Below are 25281 nucleotides of genomic sequence, written 5' to 3'. Positions count from 1 at the left end.
AAATTAATATATTATTTGTATTATGTAGGCTCAGAATCAAAAGCTGCTAATTTTTTTTTTTTGAAAATCTCTTTTTATTTTTTTATATTCATTTAGAATTATTTATCAATGCTCTAGCTATAATTTAAAACCATCAACAATCATTAAGAGTCATTTTTAAATAAGTTATCAACATTTATAAGGTTTTAAATCAACATAATTCATAAATTTATTTTTTAATTGGTATAAAATTTAATTTGAAAGTTTAATTGATTCTTATTTCTTGAATTAGATTGTATTCAAACTAATAAATTTTATACGTATAATAAAACTCATAAGCAATAACCAAAAATGACTATCATTTATTAATTTTGTCAACCATAATATAACAACGTGACAATACAATATTCTTAATCATTATACATTTAATAACTAAATCAAAAATGTTACAAATAATAATAACACTAAATTATTTTGTGTTTACATCATATTCCATTATATTTTGTATAACCGACATTAGGTTTCTAGAAATATGCATTTAATTCGGAGTAAAAAATGTCCTGTCAAATTAAAAAAATAAATATCTTAAGGGTTCTAGTCCTTTACTGTAATTTTTTATTAATTATATTTATTAATCAATATTAAAATTTACAAAAATAGGTTTAATATGATTGTTTCATTTTTTTACGTCAAATTTTGGACAAACCTAAATAAACCTAAATTTCAAAACTTAACTTAAAATAACTTAATTTATAAAAAAAATTCACTAATTCACTGTGAAAAACGATATAAAAGTTTAATATCATTAATTTGATATTTCAAGATAACACCTTCGGTTTTGAGTTCTCGTTTTATACATACAAAAGGATTGACACAGATTATTTTGTACTCGTTATTACCTGTGATTCTTCGACGGTTATCGTGTCACATTTGGCGAAATTCACCGATCTCAGCTTTTCTCCCTTTCGGTCCACTGTGTGCATTTCCTCTTGCGGACCGAATCGCACCTTTACTAAACGTCTATGGTTTGCATGCAACCATTCTCTCACCGACATCTTCTCAACTGTTATGCCATTAGATTTATTTCCTGATTTCATTTCTTCTTGCTTCATTCTCAAGTGTCTCTTGCGTTTGTTCTGAAGTTTTACAACACCGTAACCGGCCCCAGCGCAAATGAGTGGAACGACTCCCAAAAATATACAAACGTAAATGTACGCTAATTCGTTTCCCTGCAAACAATTTAAGTGACAGTTCATTATTTTACTGTAAGAATTATAATAATTTCGTATGTAATTAACAATCCTCGAAAATATATATATTCCTTTGATTAATGGAAATACGATGATATTATTAACACCTATACTTTAGTAATGTTACTTGAGTTAAATAATATTATACGATAAAACATATTCTTAATTTGCATCAAAACTGGTTTTATAATTAAATATGTATATATAAAATTATCAATCCTTATTTAATTTATTTTACGTATCAGTTGAATATGTCTTACTTGTAAAAGTTAATTAAGTTTGCATAGTTGTTTATAACGCATATTAAATCAGAATAATCAGTGAGACGTTACGTAATAATAATAATAATAATAATAAAACAATACACTTATAGTGATCAAAAAATTGAAAATATTTAATATTTGGCGTTACCTCAAAATAGTCAAATCCTTTTAGATACGAACACGGTTCTAATGTGGACGGTTCTATTTGACCTGGTTGTGGACACGGATCTCCTTCGTTCCAGAAGAAGACTTCCCGTTGTATCATGTCCGGTTCTATATCTGTGCTGTTGACTATTACGTCCCACAGAGTCACCGAACGTACCCATTCAAGCTCCTCGTCCGTGAACATACTGCAAATACAAGTGTGCTATAGTTCAGTATATTTTACGACACGTTTTCATTCACTAAAAACGGCCGTAGAACTCACTCGTTTTTATCGTTCTCGAACCAGAACCTATCGGCTTCTCTGATTCGAACGAATTGGTCCACGATTATTGCGGTAAACAATTCACCGGGACCGTCTTTCGACTCCAACATGCCCCCAATGTATAAATCCACATTGTCTACGCTGCCGTAAGCTTTTTCCAATTTTTCCGCCAAATCGGGATGGCGCCGGAACAGCTCCTCGTTGATGTCTTCGAACTTTTCGACTCGGGGCAGTTCGAAATACGTTCTGATCTAGGAAACGCCACCATAATAAATATTACCAACTTTTATAACGCAACTGCTAAAAAGAGTGGTTCTCTCTTTCACTTTCACTCTTTCGCCAACACTACCGTATTGTAATCTGCCAGCCCATTGTCTCTGCCGCGCATTATGTTGAGTGCGCCGAGATCCCTCCGGGAAAATTCGTTGGGCCCGAACAGTTTATCGCGGACGTCCGAACAGAGAACCGCGTCTTCTCGCTCAGCTAGCTGCGAAGCCATGCCCAACATGAATTCTTCAACGCTACTGTCAGACATCACGTCCTGCACAACGCAAACGTTATTATACGCATTCCGATCCGACTTATAGTTATGTGAGTATAGTTGTTTTCACGTGTCTAGTCGTCGAAACGTTATTTACAACACTCTTGGTAGGTATACTACAATATAAATGCTCACACTGGAATCCCACCAATAAGCGCATAGCCTCAGAGCCGGATTCCCCATAGCTGTTTTCCGATAGTTGCATTTTCCGTCCCTCCGATATATGCCAGGCGGAATCATCGTATGTCCGAACCGGAAAGCTGACGATTGGAACACATGGCTGATACCTGGATGTACGTCTAACTTGTAGCCCGTGTACTCTGGCAACTCCGTTCCCAAGAATGCGGGAATGTATTCGTAAGCAATGATGTTCTAAAAAAAGGAAGGCGAATAATAAATTAAACTATAAGACTGTAAGTATTCAGCGATCCGGTGGTAGGCTTATAAGTTAAAAATAACGATCGGCGTACGGCGAAGGTACACAAGAATGCATACCTGCAAAGTGGCTATCACGAACCGCCTAGCCTTCTGAAACACTTCTTCGTCGGACCAGTCCGGGTGGTCTTGCTGGACTCTGTCGGCGAGCACGTTGTGCCATTTGAACAACAGTATCCCAAACGACAACAGAGCTGGATTTTGATTGCTTCTAGGATCTCCCAATACTATATGCACACATATATACACGCGATCGGTATAGGTTATAAACGCCGTTTGTAAGAAAGTACGTGTATTAAGATTTATGAAATGATGCAGTATAATTAATTATACAATGCCATATGTTAATATTGTCGAAAAACCATTATGAGTCACTTACGGAAAAGTCTCTCGGGGCTCAGCGTCCGCAGAATATTGGGAACAGGATTGTTGAATAAAGGAACACGCATCGTGTTCCTCACCGGAAATCCATTACTGGGCTCGCTGAGTAGCGTACCGTTTTTAAAAGACCTCATGGCGTTTATCCATGCTTCACTTGTACTGTAGATAAAACTTCCATCGATCCAGCTGGTCACACGGTTTATCTAAAATAGATGGTTTCGTTGTAATCATAAAATAAACCTTAAGCTCATAGACCAACCCTGTGAATTAAAATCGGATCCATGATAATTGATAGAAAGCGCTGGTAGTAGTATAAATTACTAAAACTTTATGATAAAAAAAAAAATGTATATATATAACTGTGTGCGTGCATTGGGCATTCGATCATTTAATTGCACCCCCATCTAAGATCATGACTCATAATGTTAGCATCTAATATAAACAGGGACGGTCTGCGATTGCAATTGAAATAAAATTCATTTTCATATGTAGCGTAATACGTATACACATTACATGTGTATTAATTACTCTGAAGTTACCTGTTGTCTTGGCGTGTTTGGACTTTGACCGGTGTTCCGGTCATAACCAGCTCTGTGGAACGGTATCGATTTACCGCCTTCGCACTCGTGGTCGTACATCTCGTCACACTTTTCGATTTCAATTGGATGCACTTCTATAGGACAACCACTTTCGCTGCCCATTACGATTTCGGAACTCACGACTTGACCTGTGCCGATTATCAACATGATAAACAATTAATTTTTATAAAATCGTTATTACGCCGGCATTGATTATATGGTCTTATTATTTTGTGTACCTACCAAAAAACGCCAAAATTGCAGTTCTGTTCTTCAGTGACGACAGACCGTCCGATCCTTTCATAAACAACGAGCTTAATTTTCTGGGGCTTGGTCGGTTTTCACCAGCCATCATGTATACCCCATCGGAGTAACTGGCGGGTGTTTTCCTGGTCATGTGACTATCTATTGACATAAAAAAATGCGATGAGAATTATTTTACGCAACAATGTTGGCACATTAATTTAAAACATTTATATGAGTTAATTATGTTGAGTCAACGTTAAAAACGTTAAGCTGTGATTTAATAATAAACAAACAAATTATTTAATTTTTGAAATTTAAAAGTTAATATGGAGAATCATAATAATAATTTTAATTAAATTTTTTTTTCAACTTCCACTCCAGTTGCACATAAATACATAATGCTTGTTAAATTTTTTATTTTTTTTTTTTTTTAAATAATTACTAAATATTTTGTTTAAAATGAATCCTATGTTATTAATTCTTATTGAACACTAGCCGTAGTGATTTATACTATTATGTATTTATATCAACTAAATTATTAAAAAAAAGAATTTTTATTTGCTTATTTAAAAATATTATTTACTGTTGGTAGAAAGTTTCAATGGATTAAACAAAAAAATAATTAATCAATTAACTATAACTACAATTATACCTTATAACTTATTCATATTCTATTAACAAGATAAACATTAAACATATTATATTTTAATTTAACTTGAAAAAGTCAAATTGTCACTATGGGCTCTTCAACTTATGAAGAATTATGTAATTAGAAAATTATTTATTAGTTATAATTATTCAAAATATTTTTTTAAAAATGAATTTTTTTTAAATAGTTAAATACTGCCTTTAGTTTTTTAACACATTTTTGTGTAAAAAAAAGTCATCATCAGGTATGTAATGAATTATAATTAATGTTTGTAAAAGGTAAACACTCTAGTTCTCAACTTTACCGAGGCCGTTCTATTCATAAATTCGACCATACAACGAAGGCGCGGCAAATCAACCGACCATTGTTTGCTTGAGCTGAATAATGTAACTGTTGCGACAAAAGAATGCGCGCAAATGACAAGAGAGATCCAGTTCAAGTGCCCGTTTTAACCTTATGCCTTATTCGATCATTGGGTTATGATCGTGGTTTTAAAAGCAATAGAATAATTGTGCAATTATAGCATTCGGAGAATATCACATAAATATTATGGAAAGCAATTTATCAATTAAACCTAAGTTTCTTAATGCATGCAACTCATTGACATACATACATATATATATATACACACATATTATATACAATTCAATTGTATGATAGGCTCGTTATTTTTAGCCAGCTCATTATGAGCTACAGCTTGACTATAGTCAAGTTGTTTTTTATAATGCTTATTACTACAGATGGTTTGAGTGTATGTTATTTTAAACTTAATTTTTATGTTTTAGTACAATATGTTTTTATGTTTTCGAAAGTGTTTTGCACACAACTATATAACATGTATATAAGGTATAGTAGGTACGCATCTCTGTAGTTAAATGTATAATACGTAGGAAAATACTTTGAATGAATTCATGTCAACTCGTTTTACAGCCACGGAGGCCAAACCATCTCACGATCTCACAACTAATTTATAAGCGAAATAATAAGAAAAAAAAAACGAGAAAATAATACCATCCATTTGTTTTGTTTTGTTGTTTAGGTGCGTTTGCGTTTGCGAGTTGAGCACGATTATTTATTGTCCATTTTCCACGTTATAACGTTACATCATTTCAAGGAAATGTAATTCAATGGAATTTATTTACTCATATTTTATATACAACATAAAGTTTATTTATATACAACACACCAAGTGTGAATCACGTGCTGTATATAGAAAAAACAAATATTTAGGGTAAAAGTATGGTTGCCTTGAGGAAATATTTTTGGGCGCGTAATGCCAGAAGCATAGACCGTCCTTGAGCCTCGGACAGCTTATATAGTATACGTGTGCGGTGTGCGCATTCTGCATGCGATATATTATAAAAAAAAAAAAAACTTAAGAAAAAATAAATACATAGACGTCATTACTCAAACACCAATTTGTTTTATTCCCCCCCCCCCCATTACATTAAAACGACGTACCAATGAAAATTTAACGATTTGTAAAAATAGAAAAAATTATATTTGGTCTGTGTGTATATTAACATCACGCGATCGAGCGCGCGACACTGACGAAACTCGATAGATCCGAAACAAGGTCGATTTGCGAAAAAATATAAAACAACATAATCTATTAACTGTCGTGTTCGGGAATAATAACAATAAATACAGAAAAAGTCTAAATCATTAACGTTGGTGTGTTGAGTTTTTCGAAAGGACAATATTTTTTACGACACGCGCACGCGCCACGGGCGCATAATATAAGTACAAGAAAACAATGACCGATGTGCGAAAAACACGTTTATCGGTGCAGGTTGTTGTGCTTCTCATACAGCAATAATAATGAGACGAAATATTCGGTCGACCGAGGCCATCGGGACTTACGCAAAGTCCGAGGCAAGAGGCCGATTTCAGTCGTATCGACTTGGCCGCGGGCGACCGTCCAGAGGAGATTGAAAAAAAATTTCACGGACAACAAAGTCACCGTTCTGTTGTCCGTCTAATATCTAAGGCTGACGAGATATTATAATATGTATTTATGCGCGATGACGGTTGAAAATTTGCGATCCCTTTCCCAAAGCTCCGGGTTAACATATTATGATTTACAGTATCACCGCGCTTATTGGACTCGCGGTTAATTGACCTGTATTGGATTTAAATAGGTTGCATCCACCCGATCTGCTGTTTACACGTATGGATTAAAATAATTGTGCATACGTGAGTATACACAATAATATAATATTGTGGGTACAAATAATATTTCGTCCAACCGTGCGCGTATGGGATGAAAAGTTGTTTGTTTTATCATTTAATATTTTAATGAATCGTATAAATTGTTGACTTTTTTTCTGGATTTTAGATTTTTCTATACACATAAATATGAATTAGGTACGTACATTTTAACCTAAACAAAAATATACAATCACTCATTAAAATATCAATCTAGTATCTAACAAGTTAGAAAATTAAAAATATCAGCACTTAAAAACGTCTGCCTTATTTCATCAAACCTAATTAATATTGATAAATTTACATTTCATAATCAAATTTTTCGATGAATGTGTTTTCTAATTACCGAATATATTCTCTTGGTAGTAGGTAATAATATTATTATGCTGTTAATAACCACATTATATAGCAATATAAAATAATAATACCTAAACGTATATAATTTTATCATACCAAAAAAAAAAAATAATAATAATAATAATAATCATGATTTGGAAAGTATAAAACATTTTTTGACATGCGTAGGTAGGTAATTTCGATAACATAGTACATTTCAACTTATAACTATTTACTTGCAAGGCGTCGGCGCGTTTTTACAAAAAATTGGAAGGAAAATAAAACATAAAAAAAAATAAAAATAAAAGTGCTAATGTCGTAATTACACTGCACATCGAAATGTCTCTAAGGTAGATATTTATTCACAATGTCATATATTATTACTAGTATGGTATAATATTATACAGTAGATAAATATCGATGTTACTCGTTAACTGCTCTTTCTATACCACCCGAACGTCAAAATAGATTTTCTACTTTGATAAAACTTCCACGTGACCACTTATCATAATTTATTATAGACATGTTAATTTATTATATATTGCTATCGTAAGTTTATTATATAAGTATATATTCGCGTATTTCAATTGCAGTTCCGTTTCATTTCAACGACGGCAACTACGCACGATGATTTATATTTCCTGATATTAAAATGTTATTACTTTTGTAATATATAAATATTATGTATAACGTCCGTACCACAAAATGATTTATAATATTTACACATGTATTTATACATATAATATCGTCATATTAACGCACATGATTATTAATTAACTATACAACTTACCTATATTATAATGGCCTGAACCGTTCTACATAAAATTTATAATTAAATATATCTACGTAGCTGTTGTAACAGGTGAGATTCGATAAATATTAAGTCATAGCGATTCTCAAATTGTTTCTATCGAACCTTAAAAGCCTCCACAAAACAATAATCTAATAACTCCGTGGATTTATCCAAATTAAATCAAATTAAATATTATTAATTGAATTGTATGATGTTGATTAACCTTTCTTTTTTTTTTTTTTTTTTGGCTGAAGATAGGAAGACTCTGTGATATAAAAAAAAAAAAAAAAATTAAAAACCGCTGAAATTAACAGATGAGAAGTAAAAGGATAACATATATATTATAGTATAGTTTGTCATGTAAAAAATCAATTTAAATGTGATTTAATTTAGTAGTATACATTTAGTTTATATAAAAAAATGTACTCTTGTTATCACGTTGTAAAAAGAGCGCTTAAATCATTGATCATATATTATAACCAATATTCATTTTTTTTGAAATCGTATAGTATTATTTCTTACATTCATTAGGCATTGTCAAAAATTACTTAGATATAATATATCAATTCATCCAAAATAATATCAATCCATACAATTTCATTATTGTCCGTGGTCATTGTCGACAGTGTCCAATTACAATCATTGCCGGTGTATAATTACGAACGAGTGACAATTGACCGTGTTTGACGAATTTGGAATTATGCAGGATATGCGTTAAAGTCTCTATACAATATATACGTCAATAAATACGCACACATGATGTATATAGATGAATAGCAATCACAGTCTCCGCGGCGACTACACTTAACCTACGCATATATGTAATGATTTATTTTTTTCCTTTTCCGTTAAATACCTTAATCGTTATACATATACGTACTCCATTGCGTGCACATAATGTGCTATACTTAAAAGTATTACGAATTAATAAGATATGCCGTCACTCCCTCGTCTCTGCATACCTACTTATTATATATACGTGCTCGGCTGTTACGCCCGCTGTATTGTTGTGTTTATAAATATTAAATATATTATTATAAGTACACTCGTCGTGTTCATACTTGATATTGTATTATATAACTCGCCAATCGATGTGAATCTACTAAACTCTTATAATATTACCTTAGCACAAATAAGGTTTGACTCGGCGAGTTAAATCAAAAAAAAAAATTAATTCGTTTAGAATAATAATGTATATTATTATTTTTCTTTTGTCTGTGAAATTTCCGAATTCAAGCATGTGTATAGCGTGTATGATACAGTACTCGATATAAACGTTACACTGCCGTGTCGGGCGCTATCAAACACGTGTTTATAATCTCCCCGATGGTCGTTTACGTATTATTATAAGACATACAAATATTGCACATCATACGTCCAACATAATCGCAAAGACGTGATATAGACGGTAACGATATAATATATATTATAGTGTTATTAGCGAGTGATTACACACGTTTGCCACTTGTTTTCATCGCGTGTTGTATTCTTGTCGATTATAAACACAATATCGTATGAGGACGTTTGATGATATTCGCGAGATCTATGTATAGCGACTTCGATGGTGAACTTGAAATTGCTTAGGGTCTGAAATAGATGTCTATAATATTCCATCCACCCAAAAAATCCGATAAAGCACTTACTATCACGTGTAATTAATACTAAAATACTAGATAATACTAAATTATTGTCTAAGTCATTACTCTTTAAAAACGTCAATTCTTTCGTCTCTATTACCCTGCACTTCGCCACACCAGCACTACTCCAATATAACATTATATGTAAATTACTGTACTTGTGTATATATTATAATGACATAGTTTTATTCAGAGGTATAACAAAAACTTTTTTGTATCTACGTATAAAATAAAAAAACTGTGATTCGTTTTCGCAAGCGTTTCTCTAGCAAAAAATTAATGATCGATAAAAAAACACATTTTATCCGCTGCACCGTTCAAAATATTCGAATATTTATGTTTTGTATACATAGACGAGAACGAAATAAATGTAAAATACAATATTGGACAAAAAAAAAATCACAAATTAACCAAAAATAATTTCATCGTACTCGGTGTATTAAGATACGTCTGCATGTTATTTGTAACCGTATAAGTGTTCGCGTTTTCATAGATTTTCATTAATTTTTCGATCCCTCGAGTAGCCAGTACAGAAGAACGTGTAGTATTCTCGGTAGCTAGAAATTTAATGAATTCTCGTTTTTATTTTTGTATTTTGTTAAATAATTTAGACTTTTTTCATTATTATTATTTTTATAATCACAATTATAATTATATTATGTATGGGATATTATTTCGTGTTGAAACAACTGCTGCTGTGCCCGGGAGGATTTATTAATTTTTCACGTTCACCTATACGACCGAATACACAGCCTCAGTGGCATTGGTTTTCGTTCACTGCAAGAAATTTAACCATCTTGTCGTCAAAATAATATTTTTTGGACGATAATCATTTATTGAATATTATCAATAACATATTATTTACAATTACGAATTCATATAGCCAATATAATGATTAATATCCATACGGTGCTTATAACATGTTAACTCATATATTATGTACACATAGAGGATATTAATATATATAATATGTTCAATTTTATTGTGTATTTATCGAAACGATGACCTTGCTTCAGATAAGGAATAACTTGTCCTTGGAAAAAAAAACTCTAGCCAATAGTTGTTGGTCGCTGCGGTTTCTTCACCACGGATCCCGACAACGTGAAAATCCGCCTACTTATACCTGTTCAATAGTATACGAGTATTATGTAAATGTAATTAAATTTTGTCTAAAAATAATTCGTCCGGTTTGATCTTGTCAGTAAATAAAAAAAAATATATTACCGTCGAAACTATGACGTGGCCGCCCCTATATATTATAATGTATCATATTTTAACCTTAGATCGTAATAATATCATTTACGTGTATATAAAAAACGACTGCTTTATAATATATGATAGTGTATATCAAATAGTTTTCTGTAATACATATTATATATAATAATATTATGTTCTATCGCAGAATCTCAACCTCGTAATGAGGCAATCGTCCCTTTTGTTATTTTACGTATTAACTATAGGTATACAATATTAATTTTTATTGAATCATTAAAACATTTTAACATCTGTCGCTTCCTACGTTATCGTCGTTCGCCCTTCCCAGTCACGAGATTTCATAAGATTGTAGAGCTCCATAGCCTTACGTACAAAGAATTCTTGCGAAATATAATTTTATTTTATTTATTTTTGTTTTACAGACCTATCGGTTTGGCATAATTAAACTTGGCGGTTGATAATGAATGAGAAAAAATAATACTCCCCGTTCCTGGTGGGCGACGAAATCTGTTTTTGGACCTGTACACGCAAATTCTAAGAACTGTACAAATAGCACAATAGGTGCAATCTGCTGTAACTATCGTTCGTTAAAAATAATCGACTTGATCACCAGCGGGTGGTGGGAAATTATCTAACTACAACTAGGTGGGCACTATTAATTAGTTAAAAAGTTTAAGATATGCTAAAACATAAATTTTCTAACTTTTTAACTTTACTAATTAATTGAAGAATCCATTGTAATAAATTAGTTTTTCTAGATAATTTAAAAAATAATACGTCAAGTTAAAATCATAAAAATCATGTTTGTAACTATAATAATAGTTATTCATTAATTATTTTAACATAAACGTGATTTTGGGCTAGAGGGGATATAATGTATTTTTCCAAACTTTTTTTATTTGATCACCCGATACTGTATACATTATATTATACAATTATTTTAAATATACAAGTATAATATTTTCCTTGATTTCATAATCTATTCGACAACATAGTATATAAATATTTATCTAAAGAGACATTAGTATACAACAGAGTTAGTTTTAATGTGTTTTCATATTGTTAAATGAGTTTTACAATATTATGACTTTAAATTGTTACACAATTTTAAAATCATATTTATAAGATTGTGTTACCAAATCTATTTGGTAATTATATTACGAAATAATGAAAAATAATAATTTAAAGTATCTAATCATTACGTTTCAAACACGTCTGAAAACTAAAAAAAGTTTGAAAAAATTCTACAAATTGGATACCAATTTTACATTTTTGTTCAAATAAAAAATAAAAAAGAATAAATAAAATAAACCGACATTGACCACTAATGATTATCATGTACGTATTTTCGATGCGTCATCCGATTGGCTATTGAAAGTATAATATAAAACATTAATAATAATATTATAGTGACTGTGGTGACAAGGCAACAGCCCGGAAATAATAACATTATTTTAATCGAGTAATACGTAACTATAATAGTAAGATCGAATTGTACTTATTTTCGCCTAATTGCACTAGAAACAGTAAAAAGTAATGATCAAATTAAAAGAACAAAATATAATATATACGTCTGAAAAATAAGATCATTGATCTTCTACTAATGCCTTTCTGAAAAAAATTCTTAAACCATTTATCGTGTTGATTTATATGATTCAATTATTTTACATCGTATTTTTTTTCGAGTGTATTTCAATCAGTTGAGAATTATTCTCTCGCGATTATAATTTTTAAATATCTAGCTAGTAAGTATGTACACGTATGTTATAAATATATTATACTTGAATAACATTCATGGTACAGTAATTATTGTTATTATCTCGATGTTCATGGTGCTGTTGTTTTATAAGTAGATCATTGTTGTACACGTCTTGTATATGTTCAGTTTATGAATTATAATCTTAATTGATTAATTTAAATATAATATGGGCATGAGAATTTTTTCAATTTAATATGAGATCTCTACTCGATCGCAGTTAATCATTACAAATTTGCAATATAGGTATGTACACCATATTATGCGGATATGAATTATAAGCGCGTGTGAGTATATATATAATATATAAATCTCATTCTTCATCTCACTATGCGAATATATTATTGTGTATGTGTGTATGTGAAATTGTCGTAATCGCAATAGTGATGTATAATTTATTCTATCGTAAATAGTAGGAAGTGTGTACAGAGAATTAATACACATAATAATGTGCAACAAAGTAGGTTATAGCTAATCATTATAATATATTGTGTTTATATGCGATACTATTGTACTGAGAAAAATAATAGTGTGAAAGAGAGAAAGAGAGAATTTCTCACTGCACCTAACACCGGCTGCGAAATTATAATTGTCATTATTATTTCGTCCATCTCAAGTCCGTGACATTGACATGTGCCGAACAACAGCTGCAACAACCATCGACCACAGAAACGTAATCAATCAGCATTATTACTGTTAGTTACGTTAATACGACGGGGAAACCGCAAATATTGCTCGTAATTCAGAAGGAACACGACGACGACACGAGTAATGGATAAAAGACCGAGTGGCATAACTACTTATTTTCGAAGGTAAAATATTCATTAATTTTTTTTTAAAAACGTTCTGAATATGGTTGAGCAAAATAAAAATGGTAAATATGAATGATAGTAATCTATAGAGGTCATACAACAAGTCAAATAATATAATGTTACTAAAGGCACAACATTTTGACTGAACTGGCGTTATTATAAAAATATACAAATTGTATCATTGCTAGTAGGCAGTAGCCAAATATAGTTTTCATATTTTGTACCAAAATGAATACCTATCTATGTATTTGATTATTTTGTCGATACCCTCATTAACGTTTAGACTCAACGGACTTGGATGAAAATAATAGGTTTTCAAGATTTTTAACTATACCTACCGCCTTATCTGATATTTAATACAGCGACTGACGTTCAATCCGTCGCAATTGCATTATTACAAAGTATTTAATTTATACATTTTTAACAAAAATAATGCATTTATTATGATATTAGGTACACATTATTATGTTTTCATGTATCATATTATAATTAAACTCATTTCAAAAATAGTGTATGTATTTTAGATCGATTTTAGTGTAAATTGATTACATCAAGCTAAGCACGTTTAACCGACAAATGCATATCCTATACAAAATGCCCAGACTAGAAACCTTTACTCCCAAAAAAAAACTAATAACAAAAGTAGAAGACCTCGCCATAAAACGATGATAGAGATCGGTGAGTCAATGAAAATGAAAACTTAAAATGATGTCCTATTTAAAAAATATTGGTAGAAACATGCAAACGTTCTTAATAGCAGAAATACATATATACATATATTGCTGCATAGGATTAGCGAATTTTATTGATTTCCTACGTGTTTTCAATGCTGCATCGAATAATATAATATGTATTAAACTTTGGTGTACACAAAATGTGGGAATATATAACAAGAATAAAAAACAAATAATCCTATGACCAAATGCAACCATAATAATATATGTTATGCCGTACTTATACAATTCGCATTGTAACCTTCATTCGATTAAAAATACGGTACAATATTATGTATTGGTCGTCGTTGGCGGCGAATGGCGATACATTATTATTAATGACTATTACACTATATTATCTAGATCGCGGAGACGTAGAAAACAACAATAACATTTTATGCTGAATATATACATAATAAATATTATTAAAATATTATAATAAAATATGATTATATTGTGACCGAAGTCAATCAGCGAAAAACAACCAGACGACTATGACGTGATCATATTTTATATTATGCGTGTCTACTACTAAACAATGGTGAACGACGTCGACACGACGATAATCTCCTGACATTCGTCAAATCGCTACGATCTGCCATTGGGTATTTAATGAGATTAATAATAAGTTTTGACATACCGATCGAACCCCATTGCGGATGCGCCAGATTGTTGAACCATCCGTCAAACCTCTGTTTTTCCGTGAAGCTGAATTGTTTTTCTGAAAAACAAAAACAAGACGTTAGCATATCGTTAACAGTCGAAGCAGTACATATTAATTTATTACGATATAAAATTTGAAAACTATATGATCGGATAAGCCCACTCGTACACTAAGTCGAGGTGTTGCGACATGGTTATTATATTATTTTTTTTCGGCAATGGCCTTAATGAGCTTGCGCGAATACAACGGCCAAGTCATTATGAAAAAATAAAATATAATAATAATAATAAATACTAGGAATTATGACAACGGCCGTAGTGGTCAGTAGTTGTTAAGTAACGGGTCTTTAGGCGCGAGATGAAGTAATTTCTTCGGCAGTTCTCACAGTCTTCATGCACACACACACACACACACACACACACACACACACACACACATATACGTACAAAGGAAATCGTCACGACTATCGTTTCGATGAGATCGTGAAAACTTCCAGTGATCTGCGTCGAGCATATTACTCGTATGAGCACTGTAAGTGGTAACGTAGTAATATGCGGTATAGCGGTATAGGTCATAACGCGTTACAAAACTGTTACTTATAATTTTTGTATGTATTTTGATTTACTTAGATTTGATTAGTTCATCTTGATTATATGAGGCTTATACAAAACATTTAATCAATGAGATCCTAGTGAGCAAAAGTTATTTGCAAAAAAATAAATAAAAAATTGGAAAAAGATAATATCAAAAATAATAATAACGATAATTAGACTAAAACCACGTTAAAATCGATGTATTAATGACGAGCGATGATGTATACAATTTTAACATGAATCAATTAAAAATAAATTATGAATTATGATTTATAAATTTTTCTATTCATAAATTAACTAATTATGTAAGTATTTTGTAGTGTATCAAGTACACCTATTACACATTTTATATTTTATTTTTATTTCTGGCCAATTGCTTTTCGAATTCATATAAAATTAAAGCACGTATTTATCATCCAATAATATAACTTAATAATCAATACCCATTCCATAAATAATTGTATTACATTTTTCGTATTTAGAAGATAAAAGCTCAACTCTAAGACATTTAGTCGATTTAAGTATATACATTATATTATTAACTCAGTCACATTATGAGAGAGGTAACGATTTGTTGAATATTTTCTGAATGTATAATTTTATATTTCAATAGAGTATCGTATGATAATCGTGGTTAAAATTCATTCCGTTATTATTAGTTGACAAGTTTTTTTAGTCACTGAAGGGATAGGTGTCTATATGTGCATTTCACCACTATATACTTTCAAACCACCTCTAGCCATTAAATAAATAATTTACTCCTTCACCTACTTTAAAAAGAAAATACATTTTTCAAAACAAAACGTATGTTTATTTCTATCGTGAAATAAATAAATAATAATAATTTATTATCAATACGTATATATTCAATGATATTATATATACTAATACTCATAAATCATAATACGTGATTCCCTACTCGTATAAAATATCAATAATTAAAATAAGTATACAATTCATCTTTACCCAATACGTTATCTATGCAATTACGATTTACGTGTCGTATTCTTCTATCCGCGTACGTTGCATCTTCGAAATGCATAAAAATATTCAATTGTCGTTCGGTAATGTGAAATTTCTGCTATTATTTAAACGTAGATTTCTAATAATAACAATAATATTGTACGCATCACTGTATTGTTTCTGTCGGCTTGTTAAAATAATAACAACAATAAAATCGACGATACACAATAGAGTAATCAATCAACGATATTATTATGCTCAATACAGAGTGATATAACATGTGTAATAGGTACAGTTTTATCTATTCATTATAGTGCAGTTTTACAGTAGCAAATGTGTTGGTGCACACTAATATGGCAATGCACACGCTCAATCCTTATTTGTCGCTTAACCGAGAGCCTGTTTTAATTTATTTATTATACATTATTGTCAAATTAAATACATCAACTATATTAGTTAGAATTCAATAATTTTAAAACTTTTTTTTTTTGTATGTACAATTAAATTATATTTATTGCTATTTTGCCTGCAGCCTTCGTAGAATGATTCCATATGAGTAAATTGTGTTGTATGTACAAATACCCATTTCTTTATAAAACATATAAGCAACTTCCTCAGTTTATTTAAAAAACAAAACGTGATTTAATTTTATTTATCTACTTAGATCTGATATTCATTTACAGCTGTTGTACACGTTACGCCTTGTGACTCCATAGTTTTGTGCATTATGTTTCAAAACAACCTCAGACCTATAGTATAGACAAAATAATTCACTTTAAGCAAGAAATGATGATGGTTTGATGACTAAAGTGTACTTGTTTTAATAGAAAATTGGATAAATCAACATAAAAACCATAGTTATACAAATATCGCAGAGCAAGGACGCGAAGCTCACGAATTCCATAATCACAAGTAAAACAATATTGTCTTATAAAATTTGGACGAATCACTCACAAAGTTAGTAAACGCGTTGAAGGCCGAAGCGAATTTATTAGATATGAGGGTATGAAACACTGACGCATATAAAATAAGCATAAAAATAATAAATAGCTTATTGAAAAGCTAATAAACTCTTATAAATTGTGTTTTTATGGGGGACCTACAAGAGTTAAACAAACAAAGGAATTATATATTATTAGTATAAAAATCATGTCAAAATCCACAACGGTTTAGAAAGGTGGTTGCGTCCACAGAAATACGTACCTATAAAATAACATACAAGACGATTACACGAAAAAAATAATAATAGTAATAATGAATGATGATAATAAGACGAGTTTTTACATTTGATAAAATACATAAGAGACTTTAACGCAGCCAGTCACCATGTGAACTCGTTATGTCACCTGACGCGATGCGTGTTGTCGACCTCGCCTGGTTGAATCGACTGCGACAAAGACGTAATTATACTATGAAGTTATAATTTATATTATGTATATTTTATGTCTTATTAAACAGATGTAGACAACGAATGTATTTGGTCGATATACAATATAGACGGTATACGCATTGCACACACGCACACACAGTCATTTATCATATAATATATTATATATTACCATATACTCGTAGAATGCGACGTAAGTCGGTACATGGGGAATCGTGACACTGACACAGCTCGACTTAAAATATTCTGACCGCTGTAAGCTGTAGCGTACTTGGAACGCTTGGGTAATTAAAATCACACACAGTTATAGCTGGTATATATATCAGAATATATATGATAGATGTAGTTGAAATGACGAGTATCATTTTTATTTTTGTATAAGGAGAAGCGGTTTGATACGATTCGGATGTACGCGCGCACACACATATACGGGTCACGTGAGTCTCGTATATGTATATTAAATATAAGTCAAGGCAGCCTCTTCGACGACGATGCTGGTCGCGCGAATCGTTGTATCACATAGAGATTTAATATATTATTGCTGCGTCTGTATTATATATATATATATATTTATATTAAACTGCAGTAGACCCGTTTTCGTCTACGCGGCGCATAAACTATCTACAGTATAATATTCTCGTCACGATCGTACGGAATACATGATAAAAAAAAAATCACCGTGGAATCATTAGAAACACAACACGTTTCATGGTGTCCGTCTCTCGTGTCTTGTAGCGAAATTCCTATCGTCCCCCGCCACGGCACAGCTGGATTCTCCAAGCGTGCACGCCACCATTTTTTTCTAGATTAATGAAATTATTCAAATGATTCCAATTGTTTGAATTTTTAAATATACATAAAGACCATACGTACCTGTTCAGTTATTTATATTTGTATACCATTTAAGGAGTATCCTAGGGTAATAAAAACGTATTTTTATCAAACGAGAACAAATTCTGAAAATGTTGATGTGTCTAAATCGAAATTCAAATCAGTAGTTTTTGAATTGTTGATATTAAGTAGATACCTTATATTAAGAAATAATATAGATAATTTTCCTTTACAATGGTATAACAAAAATAAAATCTGGTGTAATATCGAATGTATATTAAATTTGCTTATGATATTCTATTAAAATTAAAATTAAAAGTTTAGGTATATTGCCACGAAACATTCTTTAAATGATATAAAAATCTAAATAATAGAAAATATGATCCTTGAATATAATTTAAAGTATCAAAATCAGAATTTGATTAAAATCATTATTAATGGAAAAAATGATGATGAACGTAATATTATGTCTCATGAATCGGTCTGTATAATATATTATATAATATACATATATGTACATTATACTGTTATATTTTATACTTTTCACGGACCACAATTTTATTGTCTTCTTCATAACAGCACATATCGTCGTTCAACGTCAACATTGTCATCGACTGAGTTCATATTACAACGATTGCGTAAAGCTCGTTTGACACGACTGCGGAATTTACTTGCACATGGTTTATGCTGTTTTCGTACATAATAATTAATATATGTAATATACATAAACTGTGATATAAATATACATATGTAAAGTATAATATGAAATATACTCGTATTCCTATTTAGCACGTGCGCGTAGGATGAATCACGATCGTATTTAACGTGCTGTGTAGCAATGTGTATATACTATATAGGAATGATTGTTGACGTTCGCGATTTTTTATATATTATATATTTTATTTTATATTTATGTACCAACACATTAAAAAAGAAACCCCTCGCCAACACAGTATTTCTTCATGACATTTCGATTTTTGATCTCGCGTTTCAGTCTTGAAATTAGATCGAGTCACTAAATTTTTTTATCTTTGTACCTCACAGATAGTCTTACATATATTTTGAAACATATACAGTTCGAGTGACAATAATACTACCAGTGATTAATCGAACTGCTACCGACGAGATATTTTATTTTTTTTTTTTTGTATAAATATCCTACAATATAGATACATGTTTATTATATAATATCAATAAAAAACACATCTGTATAGTATTGTTTAAATTTTAAATCAATCAAATTGATTTTAGTCGATTATAAAAATACAAATAATTCGAAAAATTATTTTTGACATAAATACTTATTGTTTATTGAGATGGTAGGTACATGTAACTATGCGTATTTAGGAAGTTCTAACGAAGAGCTTACTTCGTTAAAAATACTATTTCTTTGACTTACTAGTCAAACAAAAACATATTATAATATATTATTAGTTTATAAATCCCTTATTTTTCAAAATAAAGATTATCCATAGCACACGATTCATTAAATTAAGTTATCAAACACTAACTTTATCTAACCAATTTCTTAGTCTAACGTAATTTATTTAATTTTATCTTTAATAATATAACATATAAAAATCTTATTTTATCCTTGAATACATTTCATTGATTTAAAAATATTTTTATATGTCCATAGGTATTTGGAAATAATACAATAGTCTTATGATGATGGTCAATGGTTGCGGTTTAAATTTTAAAATAATTATAATTGCACACACCATCAGACGTCTTTTTTGGTTCAGTCATGAATCGACTAACGTATTAAAATGCTTTTTACATGTTAATACAAATTTATTAAACATTACATTTTTCGCCATGATGTATTACGGCCTCGTAAATCATACGTTGACGCTACAGAATTGTTAGACATTATATAATAATACTGCGTAAAACAGTATGTGTATATGTAAGCAGTAAGCCTCAAGGGCTCACTACCGTAAGTATGCAACTGCTATATCCTATATATACATGTACGATGTATCCTACATATATATATATATAAATTGTATATTATCTATAAATATAATATGCGCAATACTCGTGTCCTGTAGTGTATAATAGGCATGTACGATTGCGCCACCTCGGCACAGGGTGATTCATTATATTCTGTGGGACATAATATTATAATATATATATGTATATATATGCGCGGTCCGTTTCACAATCTGCACAAGTATAACAGAATGGATAAAAATCAAAAGTTCTCTCTCTCTCACACACACTTTCCATTGATCCGTTGATGATTTTAAGCTACTTAGTTTTATAGGGACAAACAGCAGTGCACATTTTCTCTTGAGCCGTTAAAATAAAATAAAAAAAGTTTACAACAATATTAAACGATACCAGGCCAGATTTACGGTTAATATATGTTTAATATGTTTACATATTTTATCAAACATTATAATGATAACCACTAAACTATTAGATTACTTTCGTATGTACCTAGTTATTATCGTAGATCATACCCAATTATAATCATACCTAAATATTTTAAATTTTTAAATTATGATTATAACTACACCTATTTTACAACAATCATCAGTAAATATATAAATTTCTCATGACTCTGAACTATACCAATACACTCACTAATATAATCACTCTGCAAATGTCAACATTTATTAATGAATAACAGCGACGCGTTTACAGGGGCGTTCGAGTCTCCTATGGGCTTGATAAGGCGGAGCTCAGCCCTCCACGGTTCTCATAATATAAAACATCCTCAAAAATCACAATACTAATTTTATTTGTAACAAATTAATTGAGAAAGATAAACGTTTTTTTGATATTGATAAACGTCTGAACGTCGATGTCAATTAAAAATGCTGATGATATTGTCTTGAAGCTAATAAAGAATGATGACAGACTTCATCAAATGTTACCGGAATTAGACAAAATATTATGCATAATATTAGTTATATAGGTACTTATATCAGTGTCAACATGTATATTAGAAAGATCTTTTTCTGCCCTTCGCAGACTTGAAACGTACATAAGAAGTACAATGAGTCAAACACGGTTGAATGATATTTCCATTCTTCGTGTTCACCGTGATGAAGAAATAAATTTAGAAACTGTTGCAAACCAATTCATTAACAATTCCAAAGTGTGGAAAAATACATTTTGTGTATAAAACATGTAACTTTCAGACATAAATTGACATTTTTTAATTTTATCTTGTGATTTTTTTATAATACTAATACTATTAAAAGTATTTTAAGTAAAACTGTACGTCATGTACTTATAAAATAGTGAGCTCCGTGACATTTTCATAATTTGGCGCCTTTAGTGAATAATATACATACACTACAGTGCAATTTTAAACAATATATCCAGACTCTTCGATTATTTTGATGTAGGTATGTCAAGTTTCCAATATCATAATATATACAATCTATTTTAGTATTAATATACAACATACATCTATTACTCGATCAGAGGTGTAAAAAGTTGCATAACGTACAGTTCCATTAAATTATGTGTAATAAGTATTAATATAACTTATAAAATAAACATTTTTATTAGACTAAAATTATAATAAATTTGCTGTAATGGATACGTTTACCTATAAACATACAAGCTCAGCGCAATACAAGATGTGATAAAATCTCGTCACTCCAATCTCTCCCGCGTGCAAAAATAAGTATCTACGCTTGTTTACGTGAGACAAGACACGACAGCAGACTTTTATTTCGTTATTCGCGACAACAGCATCATGTACGTGCGGGCAAACAAATTTCATCCAAGAAGCATATTAAAATAAATCATATACCTATATAGTAGCATATGCTAGCACATACTTGCGCGTTTAGAATAATTGTTTTTTCACGAGTATTTATACTGTACATAAACATTCTTTAAAACAGTAAATACTAATTATCTTAAAAAGTATTAACGTATTTGAAAATATTTTTATCAACATAATAATTAAAAAAGTCATTACAAAAATCTATTTACGCTCGAACCAATAAACCTTCACTTAATAAATTACCTATATCTTACTTTAAACAAAACGTAGACATTACTTAAGCGTACATATAAATAACGTAGATACGGGTAATCAACATTTTTATACTGAACCGTCTGAACGTCATACTTTAAAGAACCGCTCTTTATGATTACGAATTCTAACGTATTAATATTAAAACTAGACCATTTCTTTAAAAGTTTCTCCTCGAGTCAATATGATCTGATGAAATCCAACTCCAGAGCTCAAACATAAATAAAATCCAAATCTTTCAGTCGAAATATATTTTTTAAATTACTTTAACACCCATTTAACTGGTGTTTAACTTCTTTTCCCAATCGCTATAGGTTACTATATAGAGTGGCTTGCACACAAACTTAATTTTGGCTCACGAAAATTGAATATTGTTTAAATATAAAAACAAAACAATATTCAGAATTCAATATATTTATACAATATACATTATACATGGGGTCGCTATTAATTACGATAATAAAATTTCATAAATTAACTTAAAATATAAATAGCTGATACACTTTGCATTACTAAAAATTTTTGACACAAGAAAATAATGTTAAATTTTTGTTTGTTATTCAAATTAGCAATTCTAATATTGTAATTCTAATAGACTCAAAAAATATGTAACCAATATTTTGAAATAGTTTTAAATTTTGTTCTTAAAGATATCAGGAAAATTTAAAAAGTAAATTGAATATCATTTAAAAATATTCAAAGTACTTTATCTAATCCGTCATAGACGGATGTTCATCTCGGTCAAATTAGTTCATAGAGCGAAGTACACCGATGCGAATTTTCCAGTTAACTGAGATACACTATAAAACCGTACACTAAAACCGTTATACACTAATAAAGTGTTGTAATTTATGTTTGTTTATTTTTCCCCTGCAAATAGTACCTATTGCCTCAAATGTATATTTTATTTAAAAATATTTCATAATATTGCATGGTGTTTTAGAATAAATATCTATGCAATTAAATATGCATTTATAATGTAACATATTACATTTATAATGGATTATATTCTAAATTCTCTGGCTTTGAATTTAATAAAAATATCTATATTATAATAATCAACTAATAAATAGTAATACAATTTAATGAAAGAAAAATATATTAAACATAATATTATAGTACTCGTAAATTATGTAAATTTTATTAATTAAATATGACAACATTTCTAATTATAGTAATTTCAATCGGACGAGTCATTGAAAAGATTCCGCGCGCATATCTGTGTTGAATAAGAGATACCTATATCTATTCGAGAGTCAGAAATCGTCCTTTAGTCACAAAACGCAGTTAAAGTTTATTTATGATTATGACGAGAAATATTATAATACTATGCGAACTTGAATATATACGTGTCTTTAACAGTGCGAACACGATTGTATTGTGTTTCAAAACAAACGACGATAAAATCACGAATCGACAACGGCAACAACTACAATAGCGACAACTGCAGCAACGCTATAAAGGTGTATAATAAATTTACAGATACCTACTCTGATTATAGCAAAGCTAATAAATTATAATTTTTTAAATATATTATGCTCGATTATGTTAGAGTTTTTAAAACTAAAATGTGAATTGTCAACTATAATTAACGTATTACCTAATATACGTACCTTTCCTCTTTGCGCTCATAAAATCATGAGAAAGTATTTTTTATTTATAAATTAGAACTTTAAGTTTTTTATACATATTTATTACGAGTTTAAACCACCCTCTTTCCACCGTAAATGTTTTCTGTTGATGTAACTGTTTATTGAGCAGCATATCTATTATTATTATAACGTTATTAAAATTATTAATTCAGTATACCTACATTAATTTTCTTGAAAAAAAAAAACATTTACGCGTATAAGTACCCATATACCTAACCTATATCTATTTAAGCATCTATACACATAATACATGGCGCATGATAGTTTTAGACCACAGTAAAGAGACACTAAAAGCAAATAAAAAACCTATTAAATAATACTAATGAAATAAAATATCTGGTTTTATTAATTATATAATTAGCCTCCAGTGGTATAAGTTGACTTACGGAACTGTTTTTTTTTCTTTTTAAAATAAGAGGTACTTTATATATTTACCTATATTATTTTATCTATTAAGGTCGTTCAACAATAATATATAATTGCAAGTATATTTTACATCATAATATATATAGAGGAACAAAGATATATTTTTTTCATAGGAAAATCTGTGACTGTATAAGGATTAAGGACAATATTATATTATTTGCAAAAATACTTACTCAGTACTCGGTCTTACTATATAATATTTTACTAAAGTATATTTTACGTTCATATCTCCACCTGGCAGCGATATATGTGTATTTTATGGCAAATAATAATATATTAGTTGTCCGCAATTACTTATTGTATTGGTACATTACGCTCATTTAGGTATATGATTAAATGTGACCGCGATAATTTTCTTTAAAAAAAAAAAAAAGAAATACAATAACATTATCATAAAAATATATATATTGCTATAAAAACGGTCGACACGAGTCGTCAAACCTTCGTATCTATCATGGTATAATAAAAATTTAGATTTTACGTATTATGCGGTCAGAGGTCGTGTAAAAGTGTAATATTAAAGTAATAAACATATGTGATTAT

General features: G+C 30.0%; 1 protein-coding gene across 1 annotated transcript in view; it reads right to left on the bottom strand.

Moving 5' to 3' along the window:
* LOC112594564 (dual oxidase) overlaps positions 1-25281 on the bottom strand; it is a 46434-nt gene that overhangs the window by 4464 nt on the left and 16689 nt on the right. The window contains exons 2-11 of the mRNA XM_025339405.1: positions 14860-14940; positions 4098-4259; positions 3816-4003; positions 3275-3479; positions 2956-3122; positions 2596-2832; positions 2269-2460; positions 1920-2170; positions 1641-1842; positions 879-1208 (exon numbers count right to left, since the gene is read on the bottom strand). Of these exons, the coding sequence (XP_025195190.1) occupies positions 879-1208; positions 1641-1842; positions 1920-2170; positions 2269-2460; positions 2596-2832; positions 2956-3122; positions 3275-3479; positions 3816-4003; positions 4098-4259; positions 14860-14940 (2015 nt within the window). The remainder of the gene's footprint in view (positions 1-878; positions 1209-1640; positions 1843-1919; positions 2171-2268; positions 2461-2595; positions 2833-2955; positions 3123-3274; positions 3480-3815; positions 4004-4097; positions 4260-14859; positions 14941-25281) is intronic.

This window comes from Melanaphis sacchari, unplaced genomic scaffold, assembly GCF_002803265.2.
Source record: "Melanaphis sacchari strain LSU unplaced genomic scaffold, SCAv2.0 Contig23_pilon_pilon, whole genome shotgun sequence".
NCBI lineage: Eukaryota > Metazoa > Arthropoda > Insecta > Hemiptera > Aphididae > Melanaphis > Melanaphis sacchari.
Note: the sequence above shows the minus strand (reverse complement) of the source record. Positions and strands in the feature narration are given on the sequence as shown.